Genomic DNA, 26,132 nt, shown 5'->3' with positions numbered 1-26,132 from the left:
TTCTCCTCTGGGCTTTCCTGTTTCATTAGATATAGTTCTTCCTGATAGAAAGAAAAGGGGAAAGAAATTACTTTGGCTGGACAGTTCATTTGGTATTGAGGGAAGACGCAAGAGCTGTTTTGACCTGAAAGCCAATGGCTTTTACCGCAGAACATTTTTTTCAATGCCATCAGTACCAGTGAAATGAGAGAACTGTAATTCCTTTAGAATGTAGTGGGTTATATTCCTTCTGTGTGTGATCTGGGCAAGTGAACTCGTCAGGCTGATGGCCAATGCTGAGCTGTGCAAGGGGCATTAGTGTCTCTGTCATTAATGGGATTTGTACCCTCGACCTGCTGAATATTCAAGGCAAGCAAAGTGACCATCAATACTTCAAAACTCTTATCTGTTACAGAATTTCACAAACTTATTTGGACAGCCATTGGTGTGCTTGCTTTCTCCAACAGCATATCCAAAAGCATTGCAAGGTATGTGCTGTATTGCATTTCCCAAGAAGTTGCAGTTGCATCCCATATCTATCCCAAACAAATAGTACTTGGATTCCTCGGGAAAAGACACCTTTTCACTACTGTGTAACCCCTAAATCAGGTTGACAGTGGCTGAAGTAATATGATAAAGTTTATTTACTGTTTATGGTAAATAATTTATTCTAACACTGATGATATTTCTACAGTAAGCTCCAACAAGTGGTAGGAGCAAAGCCTCTCCAAACAGAAACTGAGGAAATTGCTGTCCCAGGCAGGATGATGGTTTTAGCACTTTGGGCAGCTCTGTTAGTCCCAGAAAGGGAGCAGAGACAGTTAAGGTGTCTTGGTGTTAATGCACGTCCCCAGCAAGGCTTTATTGCCCGTCACTGGCCAGATCTCCATGAGAGAAGGTGTAACTAAGACAGAGGAGTAGCTCCTCTGCTATGGAATTTAGCGGGTGAGTGACTTCATTCTGTGGCAGGGACAGCGTTTCTGTTTCATGTGCCAAATGTATCTCTTTGTCTATTGATTTATTTTTCCTTTTAGATCAGTCTCAGCGGGGTAGCCTCTTCACACTCTTTCTGAACAATCCTTTAATGGCATTCCTGTTTGTCTCTGGATTATCAAGCATGCGCAGAGGATTGTGGGAGAAGTGTCAGGATTACCTTCGGAAAATCAACCGGGATATTGCCCAGCTCCTGACCCACTCCCGCTCCATAGGTATGGCCTCGGCATGCACAGCTGAACCTTCTGTGAGGGTTGGTTTTATAAGCCTTTCTAAACTGAGCTTTCCTTGCCTTCTCCACAGATCAGTCCTTTCTTCAGTTTTTTGGGGATGAATTTCTTCGCTTGCTTCTCACAAGGTTTATCTTCTGTTCAGCTACAATGAGGATGCACAAAATCTTCAGGGTATGGAGGGATATCTGTGCCTTTGTGGGGAGGACAGTCCAGTGCATGTAGAACTGCTGGCTCAGGGTGGAGGGGTCTGAGTTCTGAACACATCCCTGTGACTTCAGAAAGATGACTGATGCTCACACGCTCATTCCTGCAGCTTGCACTGAGGCTGTGCCTTTGTGTCTCTCCAAAGGCACAAAGCCTTTGACTTGCTGGAGCCTTAGTCCTGCACAGAAGTTGCAGCAGACACGCTCCAGTTCATTTGTGTCACTCTGAACAGCTGTGTCTGCTACAAAAATACATCTTAATGAGTCAAGGTTATTATGTCTACACAACTAAAACAGTGTAGAACAAGAATATGAGACTAAGTGGGGAGGAGTGGGACATTATTGCTGAATGTGTTCTAATGTGAGTGGGTTTTGAAAGGTGTTTGAAGTGTAAATGAATAAGCTAAACAGGAAGATGTATTTTTCCTCCCTGTTGTGCCAACAGTGAAGTCTGCTTCTGGATCTGCACCATTTTATGTATGTGAGTGCTGGCATATGAACTGCCTGCTCCATTTTAAACACTGCAGGAAGAAATGGGAGTTGAGCACAGAAAGGGGCAATATTCACTTGTGGAACTGCAGGCATCCAGCAGCTCTCCCAGCCCAAGGCAGCTACCTGGGCCACTCAGATATCAGGGCAAAGAAATGTGTCTGTGTTAAGGTAGAGAGATTCGCCCCCAGTGTCTTAGATACTTATTTTAGGTGAGATAAATCTCCCACTGGAGATGCTTACATGTCTGTAATTTCAAGAAATGAGCTCCAGCCTGGTAGGTAAGTACATGTGAAGTCTCTTTGTCTTCTTTTAAGTCTTTTTTTTTTTGTTTGTTTGTTTGGGTTTTTTTTGTTTTTGCAAGGCTTCTGTGAACATACCAGTAACCATCTCAGATGAATAGGCATTTGTATTGCCGCTGTAACCATCTCTGATGAATGGAAACACAAAACTGTAAATTCTAGAACATTTTCTCTCTCTGCCATACTGAACAGATAGTGTGAAATTGGCCTTTTGCAATCTTGTTTGTAAAGGCTGTGAAAGAAATGAGTGTCTGATTCTCTCTGTTTTCACTGTTATCTAGCAGGAGACTCGAAATTATCCTGAATCTTACCCTCAGCTGCCAAGAGATGAAACGGTGGAGAACCCTCACCTCCAAAAGCACATTTTGGAGCTGGCTTCCATACTGGATGTTAGGAATGTTTTCCTGGAAAACACCCTCGATGACTATTAAAAGAAACTGTCTTATTGCAAAGGGGTTTCCCTGGCCACAGATTTTGAATGGTGCAGTTTTATAATGTGAAAATCATAAAAGGAAGTACTTGATTTTATTTTTAAATTTAGGACCATTATTTTAAAAAGTAATAATAAACAGCTGTTAGTTGAGCTGTTCCATTCTGTATGGGGTCAATTTTATAAGCAGAAGTTTTCATGTCTTTTAAATGTTAAACTAAAGAATCACTAGAGGTTTATTTCTGGTCTTGTGGCTGTCAACCACATTTCCAACAGCTGATCCTGAGCATAGAAGTATTATTGGTTACCTTTAGCCCACATTTGTGGAAATCCTTTATTTTTATACAATTTTAAGAAATTGGAAAGAAAAAAAATCAACAGAAAACCCAATATTTTATCCCCAAAGAGTTTGGATTTGAAATGGTAAAGATGGAACCACACAGTGCAAACCAACAATAGCAATAACAGAGTCCTTCATAACAAATATATTTTTTCAGTCTTAGGCAAGTGAGGAGATAAAATTGTGGACAATTGAGTTGCATTTGGAGCAGTGGCTTTCAAGTGAAGTTGTAAAGATACGTAATGCTCCCTGTAAATTGGACACAGCAGTTTTCTATAGGAACTGTGTCCTGCTGGCCAAGGACCTGGTTGGGAAGGTGGTCGAGTTACAAACGCCCAAGGCTGGCCCCCACCTCTCAGTGTCCTGTGGGGCATCTTGCCATTTGTGTTGCTGCCACAGGAGGAGGGGGCATTCTTTATTTTGAGATACTGTGTAGAAATCCTGACATTTCCAGGAGGTGTTACCCCTCCTTTCCCTGTGTGGTGGAATGTGTGGCTCCCACAGTGTGACCACTCCCTGAAAGGAGCTGAAAGGACGTCCTGTACAGTGCTGAGTACGAGCCCTTCCCATCACTTGCGTATCCAACCCCCCTGTGCTGGATCCCTGTGCCCCAGGAGAGGTGCTGATGTTCCCCTGGCAGGTTGAACCAAGTGGGAGCTGCCATAACCCCGTGGATGTTTTGCATGTCCCCCCCTGCAGCTCAGTCGTGCCCTGGAAGCAGGAGAACCGAGGGGCTGTAACTGTGGCAGCACCGTGGGCTCCCCAGCCCATACCCTCAGTGTGGGGTGTGCAGGAGGACAGTGGCCCTCGGGGAGGTGCTGGCTGGGGAAGGCTGTTCTGGCTGCTGGCCAAAGCTGGCTGGCTCAGTTGGGACTGCACTGCTGCCCTGCAGAGACAGAGGAGCTCTGGCAGCTCCTGGCAGGGCAGGTGTGAGCAAGGAGGAAATGGAGATACTTTAAGCTATTAAATAAAAAAGTCTATTGTCACTGCTCCATGGGCTGCTAGAAAAGAAGTGGAAGGACAAGTCTGATCAGTGCTTTTTGTTGAACCCCAGCCATGCCTCTGTGTTTAGGTAATAACAGTGCAGAACTTGGTGACTGCTACGGAATTGTGGCAGGCCTGTGTGCGGTGCCATCACCCAAGGTGTGATCTAGTCAGCCACAACAGCACTGGTGGATCCATTCAGCTGAGGGCACAGTATGGAACAGCAGGAATGGCTGGAGTGTAGCTGGGGAGTTTGCATGAAGGTTCTCTGTAGCTGGGCTGAGGCTTGCACCATCCATTCTTTATTTCCCAAGTGTACAAAATCCTGTGAATGCTCGTGTTTGTCCTAAGCAGTCTTGAAGCTGTTACCTTGAGCCCCCCCCAGTTTGGTGCTGCCCTTTGGACTCTGGCAGGACTTCATTTCCCAGGCTGTGGAGTTTGTTTTAACAGGTGTGTTTGTGCGTGTGCATGTGTGTTCTCGGCGTTTGTGTGTGTATGTACAGTACACATACATCTACTGGCTGGTGTAAATTGTAAATATGTATATATGTATAGGTACTTGTATATGTATTAAAAAGAATGAACCACTACAATGTCTATATACAAAATTTATATATACACACATACGCCATTTCGGGTGGATTCCACAAGGTGCTGCAGATCATTTTTGGTTGTAGTAAAGGTTTTGGCTCTTCTGCCATTGTAATTTACTGTTTTCCAGGGACTCACCCTTGGACCTTGAAGTAATTCATAACTGATTTGAGGTACAGGAGCCCTTAGTTAGCCGGGGGACTGGGTACTCCTGTATGTATTAGTGGTAAGATTCATGTATTTACTGTGAAGCTGATCTCTGCCTTCCTGCCTGGTAGGAGGTCCCCAGTTACTAAAACATGGGACTGTGTGTGGAAGCTGAAGATACAGGAGGCCTTTAATGCAGCAGTGAGTGAGAGGCGGGTTATCTGTTGCCCTGCCTGCTGTTCCTCCCCCAGCAGTGTTCAGCTTGCATGGAAAAAGGGAATTGAGTTTTCCCCAGCTCGCTGCCTTCCAACTGAATGCTTTTGCTTTGCTTTAGCTTTTGCTTTTATGAAGCTGTTCTCATTTTGGTTCCATCTGTGTGGAAAACAGTATGCTGTTTCCAAGCATAGGAATGATGATGATGATGATGATGATTCCACTCATGTGGGCTGGTGAACCTCTGGGACGTTGCTTGTGAACTGACTAGGAAAGCCCTGGTGATCCCACCTTCATTTTAGCCAGGCTGAAGTGGGGAGTCCTTGCTTGTGACCTGAGAGGCTTCTACTCCACTTCACAGCCCTTCAAGGAGGTTGTTTGCTTGTTGCCAAGGTAGATCTCATCAGAGGAAAATGCACTGTTTAAAAAGCTGAACAAAAAGCCCTGAAGAAGCTGGAATGTAGGAAGAGAATGTAGTCCTTGAAAATTAGTTCAGAAGTTGTACTTATCAGCAAAGACTGTCCAAGTCAAAAATTTATTCTTGAGGCTACTCATTCTCCTCTTACCTACTGATCTTTGTTAGAAGGTCCAATGCTGGCAGGGACATTCAAAGATAAAGATGGTTGTGTTGGGAGGAGTATGGAATTGTACTGTGTAAGCAAAGGGCTCTTACCCTCTGTCTGCTCTAGCTGTAGCTAGGATAAGCGTCTGGTCTTGAATTTTGAGCCAGCCCCCTCCCTTCCTGCCCAAAGCAACTGCATCCGAGATGAAAATGTTGATATTTTCCCCTCCAAGTAAAAGCTTGTCTTGTTTGAACTAAGTCATTCTGAACTCGTGCTACTGTGTGCTCTGTGCTATGGTCGTAGGTACCTCGGTGTATGCTTGTGTGTACTGAAGAAAATCTGGTTTCTGTATCTCACAGTCCTCAGTGTGGAAGCGAAGCAAAGACTGAACCATTTTTAAGTGAGAAGAGAACAAATCCTTTTCTTCTCAGGCCTGCTGCCTTCCCTCTTGTCTCGCTCTCCCTTTCTCCATGTATCTTTATTGCTTAGATTAACAGAGAAGACTTGCCAGCACCAGGCAATGCCAAATTAAAGGGGTAAATTCTGCATGTAATACGCTGAGAGGACAAGGTGAACTGGACCAACTGTGTCCTTATGGGACTGCTCCTGCCTGGCTCCCTACTCCCTGCATGTGGTGTGCTCAGATGAATCCTGCTCCCACAGTAGGCACCTGCTCGAATTGTTTGTGCTCCTGCTCAAATTGGCTTTGGAACATCCTGCCAAAGTTACTACTGTTGCCTTTTTCCCCCCTTTGACTTCTCGGAACAACAGTGACAGAGGAATGCAGGGTTATGAGTCTTTAATGCTCTGGTTTTTATTTGCTGTTGGGATGTGATGTGTCATTTTGCTTCGTGCACAAGCTAAATGGAGCACTAACTTCCATGAGCTGTGCAAACAGGACTTGCTCCCTGGAGTGCTTTCTTGAGAAGTTCCAGGACATTTCTTTGAGTAGTTTGTCAAAATAATGTCTGTCAAATCATGACTGACTAAACTCTCAAGACTGCTCCCCAGGGAGATGTGCAGAGATGTCTTTTAAGGATCACAGGAAATAGATGGGGGCAACAGGAAATTAGGTTCCAAATAATCATCTTCAAAAGCTACAACTTGAGTAGCTCTGGTCAGGCTTCTCCCCTAAGGAGAAGGGGTGGAAGTGCTGCTCCCAGATCCATCCCTGGCATGAGTTGGGAGGCATCTCCCCTGCCCCGCCACCTCCCCTGTACTGTAACCATGCTGTGCTGCAAGCCTGCTCCTTCCAGAAAGCTAAAAATCCTGGCATCTGTCTGAACAATTGTTTTGTCTTGAGGCTTCTTTTGTAAAAGCTTTATCTGTGTCCAGTTCCTCAGTCCGTGTCCGAGTGCAGCTCAGTGGTGCAGCAGCGGCTGAGCCTCGCTCAGGCCTGGTGTTGCCGGGGCTGCTCCTGGGGCTGAGGGAGCTCTGCAGGCAGGAACAGCTGTATGAACAAGGGAAAAATCTGGTCTAGAGAGCTGAAAGCTGCTCTGTGCACCTCAGTAAGGTCAGGCTCTCCAGAGCAGATCATACACTCCTGAGGGGGCTCTCTTACATTGGTAATATCTGACTTTTAGAGCAATACTGTTCTGTGACCACATGTACTGCAAGTGCTTTGAGGATCTGGGTGTCCGCTAGTGGAGCAGGGGAGGAACACATCAGACATGAATTTGCTTTAGATTTAGGATTGCCAGTCAGCCACTTCTTGTTTTCCCCTCTAAACCATTACTCTGCCAAGACAAGAGATCTAGTTCGAGATCTAGTTCTGAATCTGACTGACCTTTTGGGGGATTAAGGACTGTCTGAATTCTGCCCAGATGCACCCATAGCTGTTTTATTCCCATTGGGAGCAGACCTCAGTGCAGCTCCCTGGCCTGCAGGAGCCCCCGAGCAGAGCAGACCTCACCAGCCTTGTACCAGCAGCTGCTCCTTCCAGAATAAGCCCTGCTGGGAGGATCTGCCCCATTGACTTCGCAGGTCGCTCTCGGCCCGTGTTTATCATCATTTCTCCCTTGAAGTGGTTTGTTGGGAGCAGGATTCTGCCTCATGCAGGCTGAAAAGCACAAGTTGCTTCTGCCCTGGGCAAGACCCGGTGAGAAGGACGAGGGGAGCACAGGTGGGAGCATTTGGGAGCGTTCTGGGAATGCAGAGGTACAAGAGTGTTTTGCCTCTCTTGAGAATCAGATTATTTATTACCAAAAGTAATTTTATAGTGAATCGGTTTAAAGTTATTTTACAGCTGTGTGCCTGTATATCGTATTTTGGTAAAAACAGATATTTTCCTTGAAATATATAGAGATATATAAATAAACTTTTTTTGGAGCAAATGGACTTTTTTTGCAAGGGATGTGTAATCGCCAAAGCAGCGTGATGCCAGAAGCGTTGTTCTGTGCCGTTGTTCTGGGTGTCTGCGGAGGGAAGCAGCGCGTTTGTGTTACCGCTGGACCCTGCTGGGAGGAGGAAGAGCCGCTGGCTGGGACCTGCCGCTTCTCCCTGTCCGAGCCGCCACCCCCGGCCCGGCCGGGTCACAGACCGAGCGCCACCCCGCGTCCTCGTCGCCGCCTCTCCGGGCTTTCCAGAGACTCTGGAGCAGATTCCGTTCGCTTTTGTCCCCGCCGCGCCGGGGCCGCTCCCGCCCGGCGCTCGCGGTCGTGCCGTGTCCGAGCCGCTCGCTGTCCCCGTGCCGGGGCTCGGCCGCCCCTCCCCGCCCCTGTCCCGGCCCCGCCGAAGGACTGTGCTGTCAATAAACTGTGGAAAACGCTCGTACCGACCGCCTCGTCCGCTCTGCCGCGGGACAGCGGGAGGGCAGGAGGGAGGATCGGGGCTGAGGGATGAGCAGGGCCGGGGCCGAGGGAAGACTGGGAGCGGTGCCGGGGCTGAGGGAGGAGCGAGGCCGGGGCTGAGGGAGGAGCGGGGCCGAGGGAGGAGCGGGGCCGGGGCTGAGGGAGGAGCGGGGCTGAGGGAGGAGCGGGGCCGGGGCTGAGGGAGGAGCGGGGCTGAGGGAGGAGCGGGGCCGGGGCTGAGGGAGGAGCGGGACTTGCGCCTCTTCCGCCCCGCGCGGCGCTTCCGGGTCGGCGGTGGCCGGGGAGCGGCGGGGCCGGGCCGGCCATGGGCGGTGAGGGGCTGTGAGGGACGGTGAGGGGTCGTGAGGGGCTGTGAGGGTGAGGGGACGAGCCCTCGGTGCCCAGAGCGGAGCGGCCGGGCCAGGCCTCCCCGGCGGGTGGCGGGGGCCGGGCTGAGGGACCCGCCCGCTCTCCCGGCGCTGTCACCGTTTGGGGCCGTCGGTTTGGGGCTTTAACGGGCTCTGCGCCGCGTGGCACGATTTTTTAACGTTTTGTAACAGATGCGATGTTAAAGGACGTTCAGTTTTCTTTTGATGACTAGTGCGGGTGGGATTTTTAGTGTGGAACCCATTTCTGCTTTATTTGCAGGTACTGTCAGGCCGTGAGGGCTTTAATGGAACTAGAAATGCAGTAAAGCAGTGGGTGAGGCACAGAATTAAATCTCAGCATCTGCAAGCTTTAAACAGTGCCAGTGTATTAAAGGGTGGAGGTCGTGGGTTTCCAAGGAACCTGGATATTTCAGCGCTGTAAGCAGTAAAATGTTTGCCAAACTGAAGAAGAAGATCGCGGAGGAGGCAGCGGTTGCCCCCAGGCCGGGAGGGACTGCCCGGATCCCCAGGTCTGTCAGCAAGGAGTCCATCACGTCGGTGGGAGCAGACTCCGGAGACGACTTTGTGAGTTACACCTTGCTTTGAAAGCGGATTTCTCTGGCAGCGTTTTTAATAGGGCTCTGCAGACAGCCGTTTTAGCTGTAGTGTGTGAGTGGAGTATGTGCTGTGGTGTCTTTGTAAGTGCATCTCTTAATGCGTAAATGTATCATTAGCTTGAACAAACTTAAACATTGAAGAGAGTATTTGTATGTGAACCATGGTGGTTGCCATGAGGCTTCTCTTCTTATGTAAATATGAGTTATAAAGCTGTTTCAATACAGAACATTGATAAACAGACATAAAATATTGAATGAAGCTGTAGTTACGTGTAAGATACCTATTTGTAAAATTAATTACTGAAGTGTAGAATCCCAGAAGGGTTTGGATTAGAAGGGACCTTAAAGACCATCCAGTTCCACCCTCTACCGTGGGCAGAGACTCCTTCCATCATTGCAGGTTGCTCCAAGCCCTGTCCAACCTGGCCTTGGACACTTCCAGGAATGGGGCAGCCACAGCTTCTCTTTCAGTAGGAAAACAAGCTGGATCTGGCCAGACTTCATCTTGCCATGGATTTTGCTTTACCTCTTGGCTTCCTGGGACTGTTCCTGCCTGAGACACTGTGTATGTCTCTGCCAAAAACCTTGGGTGCAGTTTTGTTGCACTGAAAACTATTGTAGTTCCTCTCTTTCATTATAAAACATTGTTTAAACAAGTGGTAAAGTTCCAGGAGTGTCTGGGTTAAATGGAACCCTGGAATGCTCTGGCGCCCCTGCCCTGGATGGCTGGCTGTCACACTTTTGAAAGCCTGGATTAAGGCAGCGTCACCCCAGTGCAGGAGCCAGCAGGGCCCACTGCAGAGCCAGCAGCAGGACTCTGTTTGCTGTCTGCAAAGTCAAGAAGTTATTTACACAGTTGAGCTCCAACTCAGTTTTTCTGAAGCTCAGCTGAAATTCCAGTTCTATTAAGCAGAAAGTGTGAGCTTCTGATGTTTAAATACATTCTATAATGGAAATATATTAGTCTTCTGTTTTGCTGAGTGTTTTTTTAGCACTTAACACATTCTCACGTAAAAATTCCCTTTGCCACCCTATGACTTCAGAGAACAGAAAACAAGTAACGGTGGTGGCTGAAGTCTTGAGCGGTTTTCAGAAAACCTCCAAGAATTGGTTGTTTTATCAATATTCATTTAACTGCTCTTAATATTGATTTTTATGGAGCAGAGAACGCCCCAGGAATCATCAGTCAGTTATGCAGCGGTTTTTGTGTGGACAGACTGCTGCATCAGGGCTGCAGGGAGCTCATCCCACCTGAAAAGCATCGCTGCTTCTTTCCTCATTACGTTGATTTTCAGGAGTCTCGCTTGACCCTTCCTGGAACCTGTGCTGTAGAGCCTGGTTTCCCCTGCACCGTGTCCTCAGTGCCAGTCTGAACCCCAGTTCTCAGCTGTGGAGCCTGGTTTCCCCTGCACCGTGTCCTCAGTGCCAGTCTGAACCCCAGTTCTCAGCTGTGGAGCCTGGTTTCCCCTGCACCGTGTCCTCAGTGCCAGTCTGAACCCCAGTTCTCAGCCCCAGCTCCCTTCCCCAGCGCTGTGCTCTGGGAGCAGCCAGCAGGGCACAGCCCGCTGTTTAAGCCCTCGCTGGTTTCCTCCTTCAGCATTTTTTACACATTCTGCTGTGCTAGTACAACTTTCCCCTTTGTGTGAAAAGCAAGTGTTATTGCTAGGTGGGAGAGTGGTTATTATCCCAGAGTTGTTGTACAGCAGGATTGCTTTTTCTGGATAAGTTACATGACTTGCTTTTCTCCCAAGGCTTCTGATGGAAGCAGCTCCAGAGAGGATCTTTCATCCCAGTTGTTCAGAAGAAATGAACAAATAAGAAAACTGGAGGTGAAGCTCTCTGGTATGTGTCCTGATACATACAAAACCTTGTTATTTTAGGAAATATTTTCCTTTTAGTGGTTTAATATATTAAAAATATGTGGGTTTAGGGTTCTTTGAAAATTGATTTGTGGCAACCCTGTTGATTGACATCTAGGGAGCATCCAGTATTACTGATTTTTTATAAGGATGATTTTAGTTTATTCTGGAATCTTAACAGGCTCTAGTTCAAGAAAATATACGATTCAGAAATTATTTCCTACTGAATTCGAAAGGCCAAAGTGCTCACCTGCTTACACAAGGTAAACTTAAAAGTGGTTGAGGCTCAGCAAGAGAGGAAGGCTCTGATGTCAAGAGTTTTGTGCAAGCAGCCCAAGCAGTGAGTGAATCCTCCTTTCCATTGCACAGAAGCTTCTGCAGGGTGTGTGTGTACTTTATGTAGGTGCTTATTCCCTGCCTCCCACGCCAGGTGTGCTGGGTGAGTGAGGGCAGCGCAGTCACGGCTCGGCCTCGGGGTGCTGTGGGTCTGGAACAACGAGCACAGGGATGCAATGTCCGTGAATTGCCCCTTCCTTGCACCCTCCAGTACCAGAGACCTTTCCTGAACAGCGTTCAATAGACCACTGTTCTGGAACGAAGTAAAACGTGGGGACAGCTGTTCATTCCCTGGTTCTGCCCTTGTCTGTGTGACTGACACCCCGGGACAGGCCCTCCTGTTTGTGCCAACCCTGTGGACAGTACAGAACTGTTTGCTTGCGTTCATTGTTGTGGTCACCCAAGTTTTCCTCAGCAGGAATGATTTTCTGATTGAGAAAATCATTGTCATTTTGTCACTCATCCTTTTTTTCTTTCTTCCCCCCCCCCTTCCCCACCAAATGTCCTTTCCCAATGTCTGTCCATTCCTGGTCTGTGCTTCTCCTTCCTCACACGAGATTATGCTGATCAGATCCGAAACTTGCAGAAGATAAAAGAGAAGCTTGAAAATGCATTAGAGAAGCATCAGGATTGTACGTACTTTTTTTCCTTTTTGTTTAGTTCTTTTTAAGTTGAAAATTGCTGTGGTTGGAAGGAAAGGGATTTGGTGTACAGGTGTGTTATTTATTTCCTTTCAGACTGTGCACCTCTGTACTCTGTAGAACTAGAACATGAGTTTTTGCCTTATTTACGGTGCAAAAAGCAGCAGTAATATCTTAAACAAGTTGTTATTACACTTCTTTTGCCAGATTTGGGGCTAACATTCAGGAGAGACCTTTTAGAAGGCCACAGCTTTGTTCTAATCCAGCAAGGAGCAGTATTCCTGTCTCCTGTTAGCTTTGGCTTCTGGCCAGCGTGCAAGCAGCGTGAAGTAATGAGTGGCACAGTGTTAGTGCTGGAGTCAAGATGGGGCTAATTACTTGCGGAACAAGCTCTTTAAAGTTATTTATAACTTACAGAAAACTGAGAAGCAATTTTAAAAGCTGAGTTTTTAATGTAGCTGGTGGTTCTCTGTTGATAGCCTCCATGAGGAAGTTTCAGGAGCAGAACGAAGCTCACCAGGCCAGTCGAGCCAAGATGGCTGAAGGAATGGCTTTGGCCTTGGAACAGAAGGACAAGGTAACAGCTTGAGCACGACTTTTGGCTCTCATGACCCTCATGTTTTAAGCAGGTGTTGCCATTAATTAAAATAATTGTTCGGCATTGTGTGTGAGTGTGCCAGCGCTGAGGGAAGGAGGGAGCACTGAGTTCCATGCCAGAACTGCTCTGACTGTTCTGACTGGTTTTAACAAGAGCCCTCCAAAATTCCTGATGAAAGGTTAAGCTTGTGCTTTGTTAAGATTAATTGTGATAGACCTGTTGTAACTTTTATTTTACTTGCATGAAGCTTACCTATTCAGGTAGCAAAAATGATTCCTTAGCCTTCACCTATAAAGCACTGGCTCTTATTGTTGTTTTGCTGATTTTTTTGTTTAATCGTTACCACAGCTTAGTATCTGCAAACAATACAATTTTTTTTAACCATAATTAAATGCCCTTGAAAGTCTACAAATTGAATTTGATTTTTCTTTCTCCTTTCTGTCTTGTTCAGGAGTGGATGGAAAAACTGGGTCAAGTTGAAAAGGTAATTAACCTCCGAGTTTTTTGGGGGGGCTTTAGTGTGTCTGTGCGTGTATTTGTAAACACCAGCCTGCACACTTCCATCTCTATTGGAACTCAACTCTGTTCAGCCCTTTTTATTATTTGATCTTTGTTCAGTGGGAGAAGCCAATCATTTGCTTTTGTTACAAGCCCCAGTGCTTCAGGAGGTATTTCTGGAATTACTTTTCAGTGGGGAAGTAAAGAATGATGGGCTGTGATGGGAAAGTTGCCCTTCTGTAAGGTGGAGAGGTAGTTCCCTTTGTTACAGAGGAGGCAGCTGGGATGCAGAAGGAGGTAGAGACTTTGTCTGAGGTCTTGCAGTGGGTCATCTGTTTGATAAAATAACTGAAATTGTTTGGTAGGGATTTTTTTAATACAAGATTTCAGTCTTGTAGTTGTTCCAAGTGTTTAGCTTAGTCTGTTTTAAAGGATGTCTGATTATGAAGATGTTAAACATGCTACTATTTTTGTCCATTTTTAGGAGTTCGGTGTAGATGATCATTGCTGGCATTGTAATGAGTTCAGATTTCTTTTTGTATGTTCTTGAAATTTGGTAATTTGCACTGTGACATGAATGTGGAGGGATTCCAGTTCAACGTGTAGCACTTTCAGAGCTATATGGCTGCAAGACAAGATTCCTTTCCCAGAGAGTTTACTAAACTCCTCTTGAAAACACAGATATTCTTGGATTCCTTTTGTTTTTGTTCATTTATCAGGAAAAAAAAATGCTCCAAATACAGTTACAAGAAGTGAGGGAGCAGAGTTTGAACCTTTTCCAGAAACGAGATGAAATCGATGAACTGGAGGGCTTTCAGCAGCAGGAAATTGCCAAAGTTAAACACATGGTAAGAATATTTCAAACTTTGTTTTCTTTCCTAAAATCTTTACTAGCATACCAAATGAGTGGTAGTTCTGCATGCATTTTTTAGCCTTTGTGCCTGTACACAGCCTTGGCCAGTGTCAGAATTCTGACAGTAGTACTGAATATGCTATTACCTAGTTTATTATTTAATTCAGCTCATAACTTAGTAAAAAAGGCGAGTTTCAGTGCAAAGACCTGTCAGTATTACTGGTCACCTGTATTGCCAAAGATAACCCTGTCATATTCAGCTTTTGAAGAAGGAAGAGTGCCTGGGCAGAGCAGAGCAGGAGCTCGAGGCGAGCGCTCGAGAGCTGAGCCGTGCTCAGGCGGAGCTGCAGGAGGCCAGGAGCGAGGCCTCAGGCCTGGGGAAGGATCTGCAGGAGCTGCAGCAGCAGTTCCTGGAGCTGCAGGCACAGAGGTAGGAGCTGCTCTGTCAGAGGAGCAGGGGGTGCCTTTCCCCTGTATTTTTACTTCTTGCCTCGTTCGGTCTTCTCGGAAGAGTTCCTGTGTGTGGTGAGTTGACTGAATCACTGCCTCTGCTGTGCCCATGGGGATGTAAATGCCAAGCCAATGATAGCAGTACTTGTGTAGGGTTTTGTAAATTTGTTATGATTTCATATAGATTGAATGCTTAATTGCCACTTTTTTGGATAGTACATAATTAAGCGGTGGTTGATGGTGGCTGGTTTTAGGACAAGAAAATTTTATTGTTGCTTAGTCCACTTTCATAAGCAGCAGGATTACCTGCTAAAGATTGTTTTTTCTGGAACAGTATGTCACTTTTTTTTATTCTTTTTCTGTGAAGAGATGAACTAATGACATCTGAGACAAGTGCAGAAAATAAGATCACTGCTCTGGAGTTAAGAGAACAGGAGCTACAAACTGTCATTCAGCAGCTTTCTGTAGACTTGCAAAATGTAAGTTTGAGCTAAGTGAGATTTGATTCAAAGAGTTCCATTCTGCAGAAGTTAGATTAGATACCAGTTATGTGTTGTTGGAAATTTAAGTTTCAAAGCAAGTAATTTCTTACAATTTTTAGGCTCGAGTTGCTGGTTCTGGTTGTGAGAAGAGACTGGAAGTGTTACAGGCAGAGCATGAATCTCTGAAGGTGGAATATGAGCAACACAAGCAAAAGGTGAAGTGCTTTCAGATGCATCTGCTGTTGCTGGTGTAGAGGTGCACACTTGGGTAATGTACCCCTTGGTGTAGTTGGAAATTTGGTGTCTAGAAGGTGTTTTGGGATCATATGGTCTTCTCAAAATGGACTTTCCTTTCTAATGGCACTTCTGAAAGTCAAAGCACAATGGATTAGCTGCAAGCTTCATTATAAAAAAAGGTTCTGTGTCTTCTCATTCTCACAGATGACTTTTGAATTTGCTGAGAGAAATAAATTTACTGAACAGCTGCAGGAAAAAGTGTCTTCCCTGGAAAAAAAGCTAGAAAGGAATCTCTCAGGAGATGAGCATGTGCAGGAGCTGCTCAAAGAGGTAATTACATAGTTATAGACTGCTTAGAAGTGCAATCTTAGTGAGATGGGTTTTTTTTAGGACATACATTACTTCTCACCCATGGAAAGAATAGCTGATGATGTCATGCAGGCACATTTGTCCCTTCAGTGTGTTTTGGCACTCTGTCAGTGCTGGGCAGAATGTGTGGGAGGCTACACTGAGCCTGCTTGTGTAGATCCTGCACAGATGTCTGTGTTGGCCTTTCTGCACTGTCCATTTGGGCAATGCATCTGGCTGCTTAGAAGGAAAGGAGCAGCTTTTTAACATCCCCAGCAACAGGAGATGGGACAATTTGGGAGTTTATTTTGGTTAATCCTGACAAGAACAGCGAACGCTTTTCCTTGTTCTTCGGCGAGGCAGCGGGACAGGGAGGGGAACTGTTTGCGTGTAGGTGTGCAAACAGAACCTTGTGTATTGAAAACCTGAGCCTCAGAAGTACTAAGGAACAGCTGAAACCAGACACTTGGCTGTGGTCAGTGCCCTTTCTCTCACTGCTTCTCCATGTCTTTCTCAGGCAGCGATGCTCCTCCTCACAATCAGCTGGAGCAATGTTTCCCCAGCTGGGTCTTGGGGAGGCAAGGCAATGTTTGCTCTTCCTGGATCAGGCCTACAGTCACATCACCTTGGTGTTGCTGTGATAAAAGAACTTGGCTTAGTAAACTAGGGCCAGTTTAAAGTCCATGTAGAGGTACTAAAACATTTTTGAAAGTAACTACCATAGCAAGGAAATGTTCTGTGTGTTTTTGTTTGCGAATTTGCTGTGATGCAGGAAAAGTTAAGCTTCATGAAAGATTTATTTTTTTTAAACCCTTAATCTTGGCCTGGGTTACAAAATGATGACCTAGCTGCTGGTTAAGGCTTACATCTGGATTGTGGCAGGATGCCAGGGAATTTCTCATTCTTAATATAAATGGTATCATCTGCAGGGCAGCAGGATCTGTGAAGGCCCTATGCCCTAGTATCAAACAAACTTAGTGGTTCCCAAGAGCAAAGCTGTATTGCACATCAAAATTCCTGCTCCATTCTAGTTTGACCTTACTAATGAAACAGAAAGAAAAATTTTAATTTTAAAAAAATCCTCAAACCTAATCTCTTTGTCCATTCTTCCTCCTGTTCTTCACCTCAATGTAATCTTCAGAAAGCTACTCTTGAGCAGAGACTGGATGAGACCAGGCAGCAGGTACTGACAGACAGAACACATCACACCGAGACTCTGAACCGGTTGGAAGCACAGGTGAGTAGTTTTTAATTTCACTACAAATTCTGACTGTTTTCATCCTCTTTGGGCCCTCTCCCTCCTCCCTTTGCTGTACTGGTGCTCTCAGCCAACGTGAACCTGCATGTCACATCTGGTCTTGAAAGAAAAGTGGAATTGCTCAGTGTCTCTGGTCCCCTCCCCACCTTCAGTGGTGGAGAGGGGCCTAGAGGTGGTGGGAGTAGAGGTTTTGTCCTAAGAAACAAATAGCTCAAGTGCTGGGGGTAGTGCTGATGTAGCTTTTAAAACCAGCATGTGTCAACTAAGCAGCCTCTCTGATCTCTGTGGTTTCATGTGTTCAGTGCTTACCTTCCCCTCCTGGGTCATCCTATATTATGCACATTTTTTTATAATAACATAGATGCCAGTGGATAAGGAATTTAATGTACTGTGTTCTTTTAGAATAAAGAACTGGAACAAAAACTACAGATTGCAACAGAAGCATTGAAAAAGAGCAAAGAAGCAGCTGCTGAGCAGGATCTGAAGATCCAGAAGCTGGTGAGTATCCTGCATGTTTCACTGACGAGTAACAGATAATTTTCAGCTCTCCAGAGACTCTCACTTCTGTTTGTTTTGTTACTCAAGTGTTTTCTTGCTGTTTGTCTCCTGAACTGCTGTCAGTGTCTACATGACATTGCTGCCAAAGGAATAATATTCCTCAGTTTGAGTCTCATGGAATGGTGTCTGATCTTGTCAGAGCGTCAAAATACCATTTTATTAATGCAGTGTTCTTTATTTCTCATAAGCAAACTGATCTAAAGCACGAAAGAAGTCAACTGCAGCAAAAGATTTCAAGTGAGAAACATCAGTATGATCAGAAGGTTGCTGGGCTGGAGTCTCAGATTGCTGCTCTTGAAAAAGCTTGGGAATTGGATAAAACAGCGTCTCAGCACAGGATTGTAAGTGCAGAAACCATCTGGAGGGCCATGGGAGTCTTCACAAAATGATTTCAACACAGCTTGTAGAACTTTCTTGTCATCTGGATGTTCTTATCCAGCACTCCTGGCATTATAATAGAAGATCTCATACTTGGGGGAACCAAACAGGAACAAAGCGTTTGACGTGTTTAATTGTTTAAACAAAGCATTAGAGCAATTAGAACAATTGTACTGAGTATTTAAGCAATCTTTCTTTTACAGAGCCAATTGGAAAAAGAAAACGGAAATCTTACCAGAAGCAGAGAAGAGTATGAGGGTTCTTTAAAACAGCAAGAGGCTGAACTGGACAGGCTGAAGGTGAGGGCTGAGCTGGTGACATTGGCTCGTACAGAGCTGAGGTTGGGGAACAGGGAACAAGCACAGCGTTCCATTCAGCTCTTGGAGGCCCTTTACATTCAGATTGCAGGTACTTGGGGCTGCAAATCATCTTTGGTACTCCACAGAAATGTGTTTGAGAAGCATTACAAAGGGCTGATCCTTTTCCGAACCGGAATGCTTGGGTCTGCCTAAATCAGGCAGAAGTAATACAATCCCGTATTGTCAGGCATGAAGAGCTTGGAAATCCTGTTAGCAGGGATGAATACAGAATGGTTCAACATCAAATTCCACTCACAGTGTTCAAAGCAAAAAGTTAAAAACTTGAATTGGTCTGGTATTTACATCTTACCCAATTTTGACTGTAATTTTATACTGTTGAAAGTTTTCTGTAGCTACTCTTGGATGCTCAATTGGAATAAAGATCAGTTGTAGCAAGGAGCTGCTTCTTTGTAAGAGACTTCAAGCTGAAAGACCTTTTAAGCATTGGGTTTGTTTGGCTCTTACATCAGTTCTGTATTGCTCTTGCACGTGCAGATAGCAGTCAGTAACACAAAACTAACTCTCATTTAGAAATTATGGTGTGTCAGAACCCTCATAAATCTCATAAATCTAGTCCTAATCAATTGGAGTTTAAAGATGAAAGACTGACTTGATTTTAGTTGTGTCACATAACCTCTTGATTACTTCCGGTTTGCAGAATGAGTTGAGCAGTAGAGAGACTGTCAGTGTGGAAATTGCCAAAGCATTAGAAGAAACACGGAAACAGAGAGAGGAATTACAGCAGCAGGTTGGTTAATACTGATGGTCTCTCCACCTTTCACAGAAAGAAACCTGTTCATTGTGGTTTGTTCCCTTCAGTGCCTATATCACATCTGGGTCCTTCTGGAGCACAGCAGTTGTAAAATTGTACACTTCCTCTTAGGGAGGAGCTTGTATCCAGTAACCAACTGTCAGTTCTAAGTAGTCTTGTTTTGCTCTTCTTGCATAAAAAGTGCTGGATAACGTGAGCTTGTGTTTGCTTCAGGTAGGAACTGCCAACTGAGCGAGTCTGACTGAAGTTAGTGCCATCTTTTGGTTTCTTTATTCTTCTGGTACAGGTGTGGGCTTGCAGGGGGAGAGGGGGTTTAAGGCCATCTCCAGTTTTGCTCGGTGGCTTTTGCAGCTGCCACCTGCTGCCTGTGACAGTCTGTGATGGTGGCACAGGGTTCATCAGAAGCCAAGTGTGGTTTAGCTCTTCCAGCATTAACTTCAGTGCCTTTTACTGAGGTCAGCATTGTGGAGGTGAGGCCTGCTGAGCCTCTGAGGTATGTTGAAATCTTTCAATGCCCTCCTCCTGATCTTTAATGACTTCTGTTTGTTTTCCGCTTTGAAGGTTTCACACCTGAATGCTCTAATAAAGGAGAAGGACCAGATGATAGATGAAAAATGTGATCTGCTGCTAAAACAGAAGGAAGAACTGAACCAACTCAGTCAAGGTTAGACCAGTCTCCTGTATCCCAGACAGCTCTGTCTAAGGACAGGCTCTAGAGCTGGCCTTGCTTCTTTGCACCAGTTTAAAAACTCTGCTTGCTTGATGAAGACCAGCTGCAAACTGATACTCCACAGTCATACTACAGAGGAAGTTCCTAACCCCACCGTTTTTGTGTGTTGCCAATATTTGGAAAGGGGATAAAACTGTGGCCTCGTGTTTCCCTGTTCCCTTGGTGAGCTGTGTGTCTGTGGCCATGGGTCCCCACAGCTCAGCCCCAAGTGATCCTGGGCAGTCACAGCACAAGTCACACAGGCTGTTGATGGGGGTCTTCTGATTGATAATTATGTTGTTATGTGTGTATGTACAAATGTGTTTGTATAAAGTTTGGCTGCTCCTTTGCAAAAACGTGTGATTTAAATTCCTCTGTTTTTCTGTCTTCATGACAGAGCAAGGAAGAAGGTCAGGGTTTATTGTCTCTGTAATTTGCTTTGTTTAAGAAAATGGACTAGAAACTCCCATTGGATGTGGAACACTGATACTAAGCAGGTCTCTCTGTTCTCAGATCACGAAGCTGCCTTGCTGCAGGTGAACCAGTTGCAGTCTGACATAGAAACAAGTCAGAACCAAGCAGTGGAGAAAGAGGAAATGGCAAGAAAGGAGATTGAGGAGCTGAAGTTGCAGGTACAGGAGTGCCTGTTGGCCAGAGAACATGAGAAAGATGTGAGTGCAGTTGCAAATCCGTTCTGTCAGACTTGCAGGAAAATAGGCAGCTGTGCAAGAGCCCCCCAGCTCTGTCCTGCGTGGTGACACATTCTGGGAGCTGTTTGCTCAGGACCTGCAACACCAGGTCCTGAGAGCATTGTTGTTTGTTGTCCCCTGTCTTCCTAAAGAAGGCTGTTTCCTGTCAGATCTGTGGCCGACTTACGAAAGACAACTCCTTACTTTGACTCCTAAAACATCTTGAGAAAACCATTATGAGACCAGTGAGACAGAAGTAATAAGCAGGCCAGTGACAAATGTAGCAAACTAGATTGCCACTAATGCTTTCTGGTTTAAAAAGCATCCACCACCACCCCCAAAAACAACAACCGAAAAGAAGTCTGGCTTTCTCCCTAGGCAGTGTTCATGGGCTGAACATCATGATATCTCTCCAATTCACTGTTTATCTTTACAGGTTTTAGAACTGGAGGAGTCAACGAGGGCCTTGAACAATGAGCATTTCCCTTCTCCAGAAAATTGTGTGGTGGAACAGAATGGAGAGGTGGCAGCTGCAGATGTCATTCAGCTTCAGAAGGATAACAGAGAGCTGGAACAGCAAGTTGCTGAGAAAAACAAGGTGAACTGAAACAGCAGAAATAGGTGATAGTCTTTCCCCTTTTAATTAGGAAGCCAAATAATTGGTGCTGCCCATGCTGCAGCCTTAAAAAGACAGGCATGTCCAATTTGAATCCAGTATGCTGTGAGCAAATGTTTTTCCTCTGATTTGTACAAGGATCTATCAGCCATGGATAAGAACTGTGGTGAGAGCTGTATGAATCCTTATCTTGAAGGAAAGATGCAGCAAATGACACTATCTACAGCTTTCCTGCAGAGCCCTTTAGTGTGAATTCAGTTCAGTTCCACGGTGCTGCCCCATGAAAGCCCCAGTGTCGTGTCACGTGCCTGCTGCTGGCAAGGCACTCAGGTCACTTCTTCAGAGCTGCCAGCATTGGCTAATGATGGTTTCATTCATTACTCATTTGATGTGGGGTTTTCCAGATATCTGGGGGTCCTGACAATGAGTACTGTGTTAAACTGTCCTTTGCTGTGCTTACAGATGATAAAGCAGCTGCAGCAAAGAATGACAGAACTCAAGAAAACCCTTCAGAAAGAGCTGGTAAGGATTGTGTTTTTTCAGTCTCATCAGCTGGCACTTGCTGACAGGCCCTTGTACTGTCATTGCAAAAGCTTGACTGCTAACTCCCCTTTAATTCCTCATGCAATAGTTTTCCTCTCCAAGAAAAAAAAATCTATTTGGAAAAACCAGAGGTTTTAAAATTGTTAGTTTTGTTCTGCGCTCGAAAATTGTTTTGAAGAAAGCCCAGGTTTGAAAGGCTCAGAGCAGATCAGTGACAGGAGAAAATGACCAGGGCAGAGTTTCTAGCAGGGAGCCAGTTCCATGGTGCTTTGGGTAATGTACACATAACACTGACAGCAAACAGCTCCTGCCCTGGGGTCCAGGGGGAGCTGGAGACACTTCTCTGCTGTGACTCCATGAAGGATGAGAAGCTGTTGATGCCCAGGTTGTGCCCAGCTGTGGATACAACCCTCTGTTAGATATCCTGAGCCCAGATCCCCCGTCAGTGCCAAGCAGATAGTCTACAAGATATTTGTTTTCTTGTTTGTAGAAAATCAGGCCTGACAGTGAGGTCCCTGAGCTCCGTGAGAAAGCAAATTCTGAAGTGCCTAATGCTGCTGTGACTGTCACCAACAACTCAGATCTGAATGACTCGAGGGAGATAAACTTTGAATACCTTAAACATGTCGTACTGAAATTCATGTCCTGCCGGGAGTCTGAGGTAAAGGTGTCACTTACCTTCTCTTGCTATGCCTGTCTTTCTCTAGAAATTGCTACCTGTCACCTGCTAAGGACACTTTATGCCAATTCCATCATTTTATACTTAAAAAGTGTACAGTGGGGGACAATGAGACGAAATGGCTAACAGCAGTGTGTTTGGAAGTACAGATTATTATGAATTACCTGAAAGGGAAATGTAAATTTTTAAGAGGTAGTTACATCTGGATGTTAAAGATCTGCATCTACAAGAGATTCCTTCTGTGTTGCTCTGGAAACCATATGGATTATGTAACTAATTAAAATGACTGTACGTTGAAGAAGGAAAAAAACCCAAGAAAAAAAGACATAATACCACTTGCTGTTGGTCTGTAAGAGATAATTCCTTGTGCATTTGGAGCTCCCTCCCGTTTTCCACGTTGTGTCAAAAGAGCCATCAACAGGTAATTCAAGTCAGTGGGTGAGGTCAGAAAATAATCCCACAGCTTCATGGTATCCCAAGTGCTTGACTGCTCCTCAGAGTATCACCAGTACGGAGCTACTGTGCCTCAGTGTGTATTGGAAATTACAGGATTCTCTCCTGCCCCCATTCTGGTTTGATCAACTTTTCAAAGCTTAAAAAACCAGGAGCCACAGGAGCCAGGCTGCTTCTCTGTTCTAACTAACTAGGCTCCCCATTTGTCTTCTTTCTCCAAAACATGCAAGCAATTGCTAAAGAACAGAAAGCCAGGAAAGAGAGACAGACAAAGTAAGATACAGGCCATCCCAGTCCGTGGAACTGGGGATAAGGGGAGGCTGCTGGTCTGCTCAGGTCTGTGACAGACCTGCAGAAATCAGGGCTGCACCACAGTCCAGCGGGCAGAGCCCGAGAGCATCATAAGCAACACACCCCTGTGGTTTCTTTCAGGCATTCCATCTCATTAAAGCTGTGTCTGTGTTACTGAATTTTTCACAAGAGGAAGAAAACATGCTCAAAGAAACTTTAGAGTACAAGGTAAGAGTTCTGTGCCATGTGTAGTCTCTAATGATCTCCCAGCAGAGGGAATGAAAATTCCTAGATGCTGGGAGATCAGGAAAAGTGTCTTTTCCAAATGTTAGCTACAATAATAAATGTGATTTATTAATAAAATGTTAGCAGATCTCATGCCTTTGTGTCAGAAATTGCCCCTTTCAGTAAGGGAAGTAGCAGCTTCCTGGTGCTCAAAGGAGTTCCAGCAGAATTTGCCCAGTGGACTTGGTCTGTGGAGGGGAGATGGAAGCTCCTTGCAGGAGCACAGTCAGTGTTTCAACATCAGGGAGCTGAATTCTGGGTTTGTCCTTTTGACATTGTGCTCAGACACCAAGACCTGTGTCTCCTTTCCATGGCATGAGATCTGCATTGTCCCTGGCTGTGTGTAGGGAGTGTTCAGTAGTGAGAGCTGCCTCAGCTCCCTCCATGTCCCCCATCACATTGTGTCACGTGTGTGCAGTGTGAGCCTGGTGTGATGTGTGTTGTCTTTTGTGCCCCAGATGTCCTGGTTTGGGTCGAAGCCGTCTCCCAAAGGCAGCATCCGGCCGTCCATCTCGAGCCCAAGGACTCTGTGGCCTTAAGGGACCCTGAAGGTGGAGTCAGCACCCAGGCACTTCTTTCTGTGAAAAGAACGCTGAACACACTGCTCCAGGTGTGTCTTAATCACTGTCATTGCAGTATTTTGTACAAGAACTTCTGGCTCTGTTTACAAAACTAATACTGTGCAAGGAGAAGTTTTCCCTACAGATTGCCACTCCTCTGGGCTGGACTGGGGACCGTCCCAGTGCCTGTGACGGGAGCAGCTCCTTGTGCTCCCCAGTCCTGTGTTCTTGGCACCAAAGGGTGATGACAGCCTCACTGACAGCAGTGCTGCTGGGATGTGATTCCAGCTGCTGTTCCAGGGAGCTGGAGCTGAGGCACTCCAGGCACTGCTTGTGTGGCTGTGGGAAACCAGCAAGGAAAAACGTGTTGGCAGAACTGTGTCGAGCGTGTGATGGTTTGCAAAGCCTTTCACGGGACAGGAGCAGGAGCTTTAACCAAAAAAGAACTCTGCCTTGCCTTCTTATACTGACATAACTAATGGTTGGCATTTTTTCATATCACTGTGTAATTTAAGGTGCACATATCCTGGCCTGCAGCCCTCAAAGGCTGCATGTTGATGATGATTATTTAATTTGAGAGCACAACTTTAGAGTTGTCTGATTTTACTTTTCTTAAAGAAAAATAATATTTGAAATGGTCTTAATTCTAGTACCTAATCCTCAGTCGCCTTTGAAACTAATCCATTAGCCTGTTCCATGGGTTGTTAGCAGTGGGAAGAAGGGGTAGGAAACTATTTTAAATTTTTAAAGCTAAAGTCTAGGTATTGTAAATCCACATTGAAAAATAGCTTTTATTTAAAAAAAAAAAAATCTAGTGACAAAGGGTGAAGAATATTGGTACTAAACACGTTATTTTTTTTTCTTCCAAGTCTGCTAGCAACAAATCTTCATAACCAGGATCTGCCTCTTTGGTTGTGGTTTTCTGTACTTCAAATACTGATGCTTAGAAATGGTTATCAACGTGTTAACTGTTTCCTGACTACATGGTAAAAGAAATGCTGCTCATGAGGGTTTTGAGGGCAATATTCAAATCCTAATGAACAAATCTTGGTTCCAGCAGCTTGTTCTCCTAGTAAAACCATAGGGAAAGGGGACCAAGGTGGCACATGCCTCACAATGGAAGCAACATTTTGCCCATAAACACTATTGCAAAATCTGGATCCAATGGGGAAGCATCATTAAGGTTGACTTCTTAAAAATGAGATTTATTTCCAAAAAACTACACACAGAATTCGGTGAGCAGGCTGCAGTTCTGGGAATTCTCTTAGAAGGAGATTGGTGTTACTAACAATACTTCTATTAAATATATTCAGGATACTTCAGCCTGTTCTCCAGTGGAGATCCAGTCACTGTTGAGGTGTTTAACTTTGCTGACAGGGCTCTGACTGACCGTGGAGTGGCTGTGGAGATGCAGAGCTGGAGGTGCAGCAGGTGAGCTGGTCAGTCAGCAGAGAGGATCCAGAGCCCAGCTGGCCTCCCAGGCAGCCACATCCCTGGAGCTGTTTCCAGGTACTCCCAGGAGCTGCTGCCTGGGCACAGGTGACACTCCTCAGCTTAGATTTACCTGAAGTTAAGAAAACCAACAGGATTTTTTTGTACACTAAAGCTTGTCCAAACAGTCTTTAGTAACTGGATCCATGGCACTTCCAGAGAGGATAGAACAGTTCCTGTAATGTTTCAGCTCTGCTCTACTGTGCAAATAGACAATCAGAAAGTAGATTTATCTCAAGTTTTCCTACTGAGACACAGCAGGGTGGAATAACCCTGTTTGTTCTGAAGAGATTTTATTTTCTGAGGTCTTTTTCTTTCAAATGTCCCTTTGCCCTCCCTGTTTCTGTGGGACCAGGGGTCAGGATTCCCTGGCCCAGGTTGATGCCTGCTGAATGACTAATGGGTTTACACTGATCCTGGCTTGAAAAGTTACTGAACAATAAGGAATGCAGGACAGGCAGCCTGGAATAGAGTGACAAAATCCTAGGTTCTACATTCACTAACAACTTCAATTTCAGATCCCAAAGCTCATACAGGATCAACTTACCATAAATTAGTTCTTAAATGTTGAATTTTCACTAGATATCAGAGCAAGACTGGTGTGTATACATGTATTAAAAAGCTAATGCACTTTCCCTTGTCTCAGAACAGTGGTTATACATAATCCTTTCTATGGCCATTGGATTTCTTTCCTTCTATGCTGTAAATATGGATTGTATGATGAGACACTATGAAATTTGTGGTGCAATACATTTTGGATCAAAACCCTAGTCTTGATTTCTTTGTATAATTCTGGTTATCTCCCCTGGGATTCTGTAGCTATTTAAAATAGAACTTTAAAGCATGACCCAAACCCCCCCTTCTCTCCAGGGTAAGGATGAGTGTCCCAGCAGTGCCACCAGGGCCCGGCTGCCACGGAGCTGTGCCAGCAGGAAGGTGGAGCTCCTG

The 26,132-nt window shown here is 45.4% G+C and overlaps 2 protein-coding genes across 13 annotated transcripts in view; both read left to right on the top strand.

Annotated features, from left to right (window-relative positions):
* SCAI (suppressor of cancer cell invasion) overlaps positions 1-7,985 on the top strand; it is a 37,555-nt gene extending 29,570 nt beyond the window's left edge. For all 8 annotated transcript variants that reach the window (XM_027892972.1, XM_027892967.1, XM_027892966.1 and 5 more), the window contains 4 exons: positions 395-467; positions 1,014-1,187; positions 1,276-1,376; positions 2,481-7,985. In XM_027892972.1, the coding sequence (XP_027748773.1) occupies positions 395-467; positions 1,014-1,187; positions 1,276-1,376; positions 2,481-2,630 (498 nt within the window). In that variant the 3' untranslated portion in view covers positions 2,631-7,985. The remainder of the gene's footprint in view (positions 1-394; positions 468-1,013; positions 1,188-1,275; positions 1,377-2,480) is intronic.
* A 500-nt stretch (positions 7,986-8,485) lies between these two features.
* Positions 8,486-24,531, top strand: GOLGA1 (golgin A1). 5 transcript variants are annotated; one of them, XM_027892958.1, is made up of 23 exons: positions 8,486-8,588; positions 8,905-9,209; positions 10,993-11,083; positions 11,994-12,068; positions 12,557-12,654; positions 13,127-13,159; positions 13,893-14,021; positions 14,287-14,456; positions 14,844-14,955; positions 15,078-15,173; positions 15,400-15,525; positions 16,685-16,780; positions 17,204-17,299; positions 17,548-17,700; positions 17,941-18,036; positions 18,755-18,844; positions 19,430-19,532; positions 20,091-20,248; positions 20,703-20,864; positions 21,345-21,404; positions 21,916-22,086; positions 22,990-23,076; positions 23,592-24,531. In XM_027892958.1, the coding sequence occupies exons 2-23, from the start codon at positions 9,075-9,077 to the stop codon at positions 23,670-23,672; spliced, it is 2,418 nt and encodes an 805-aa protein (XP_027748759.1). In that variant the 5' UTR covers positions 8,486-8,588; positions 8,905-9,074; the 3' UTR covers positions 23,673-24,531. The 5 variants fall into 5 exon arrangements, with proteins under 5 accessions (XP_027748759.1, XP_027748760.1, XP_027748762.1 ...); XM_027892959.1 differs by lacking the exon at positions 8,486-8,588 and adding an exon at positions 8,617-8,634; XM_027892961.1 differs by lacking the exon at positions 8,486-8,588 and having other exon boundaries at positions 8,815-9,209; positions 23,592-23,684; positions 23,770-24,531.
* The last annotated feature ends 1,601 nt before the right edge of the window (positions 24,532-26,132 follow it).

The sequence above is a fragment of the Empidonax traillii genome, unplaced genomic scaffold (genome assembly GCF_003031625.1).
Source record: "Empidonax traillii isolate 1590-97213 ecotype Southwest subspecies unplaced genomic scaffold, ASM303162v1 scaffold375:size1330703, whole genome shotgun sequence".
In the NCBI taxonomy this organism is placed as follows: Eukaryota; Metazoa; Chordata; class Aves; order Passeriformes; family Tyrannidae; genus Empidonax; species Empidonax traillii.
This window is presented reverse-complemented; position numbering and strand designations above follow the sequence as displayed.

Coding starts and splice junctions, on each gene's coding strand:
- GOLGA1 (XM_027892958.1), top strand. CDS start 9,075: ATGTTTGCCAAACTGAAGAAGAAGATCGCGGAGGAGGCAGCGGTTGCC. Junction 16,781..17,203: donor TGAACCGGTTGGAAGCACAG/GTGAGTAGTTTT, acceptor GTGTTCTTTTAG/AATAAAGAACTGGAACAAAA. Junction 19,533..20,090: donor ACTGAACCAACTCAGTCAAG/GTTAGACCAGTC, acceptor CTCTGTTCTCAG/ATCACGAAGCTGCCTTGCTG.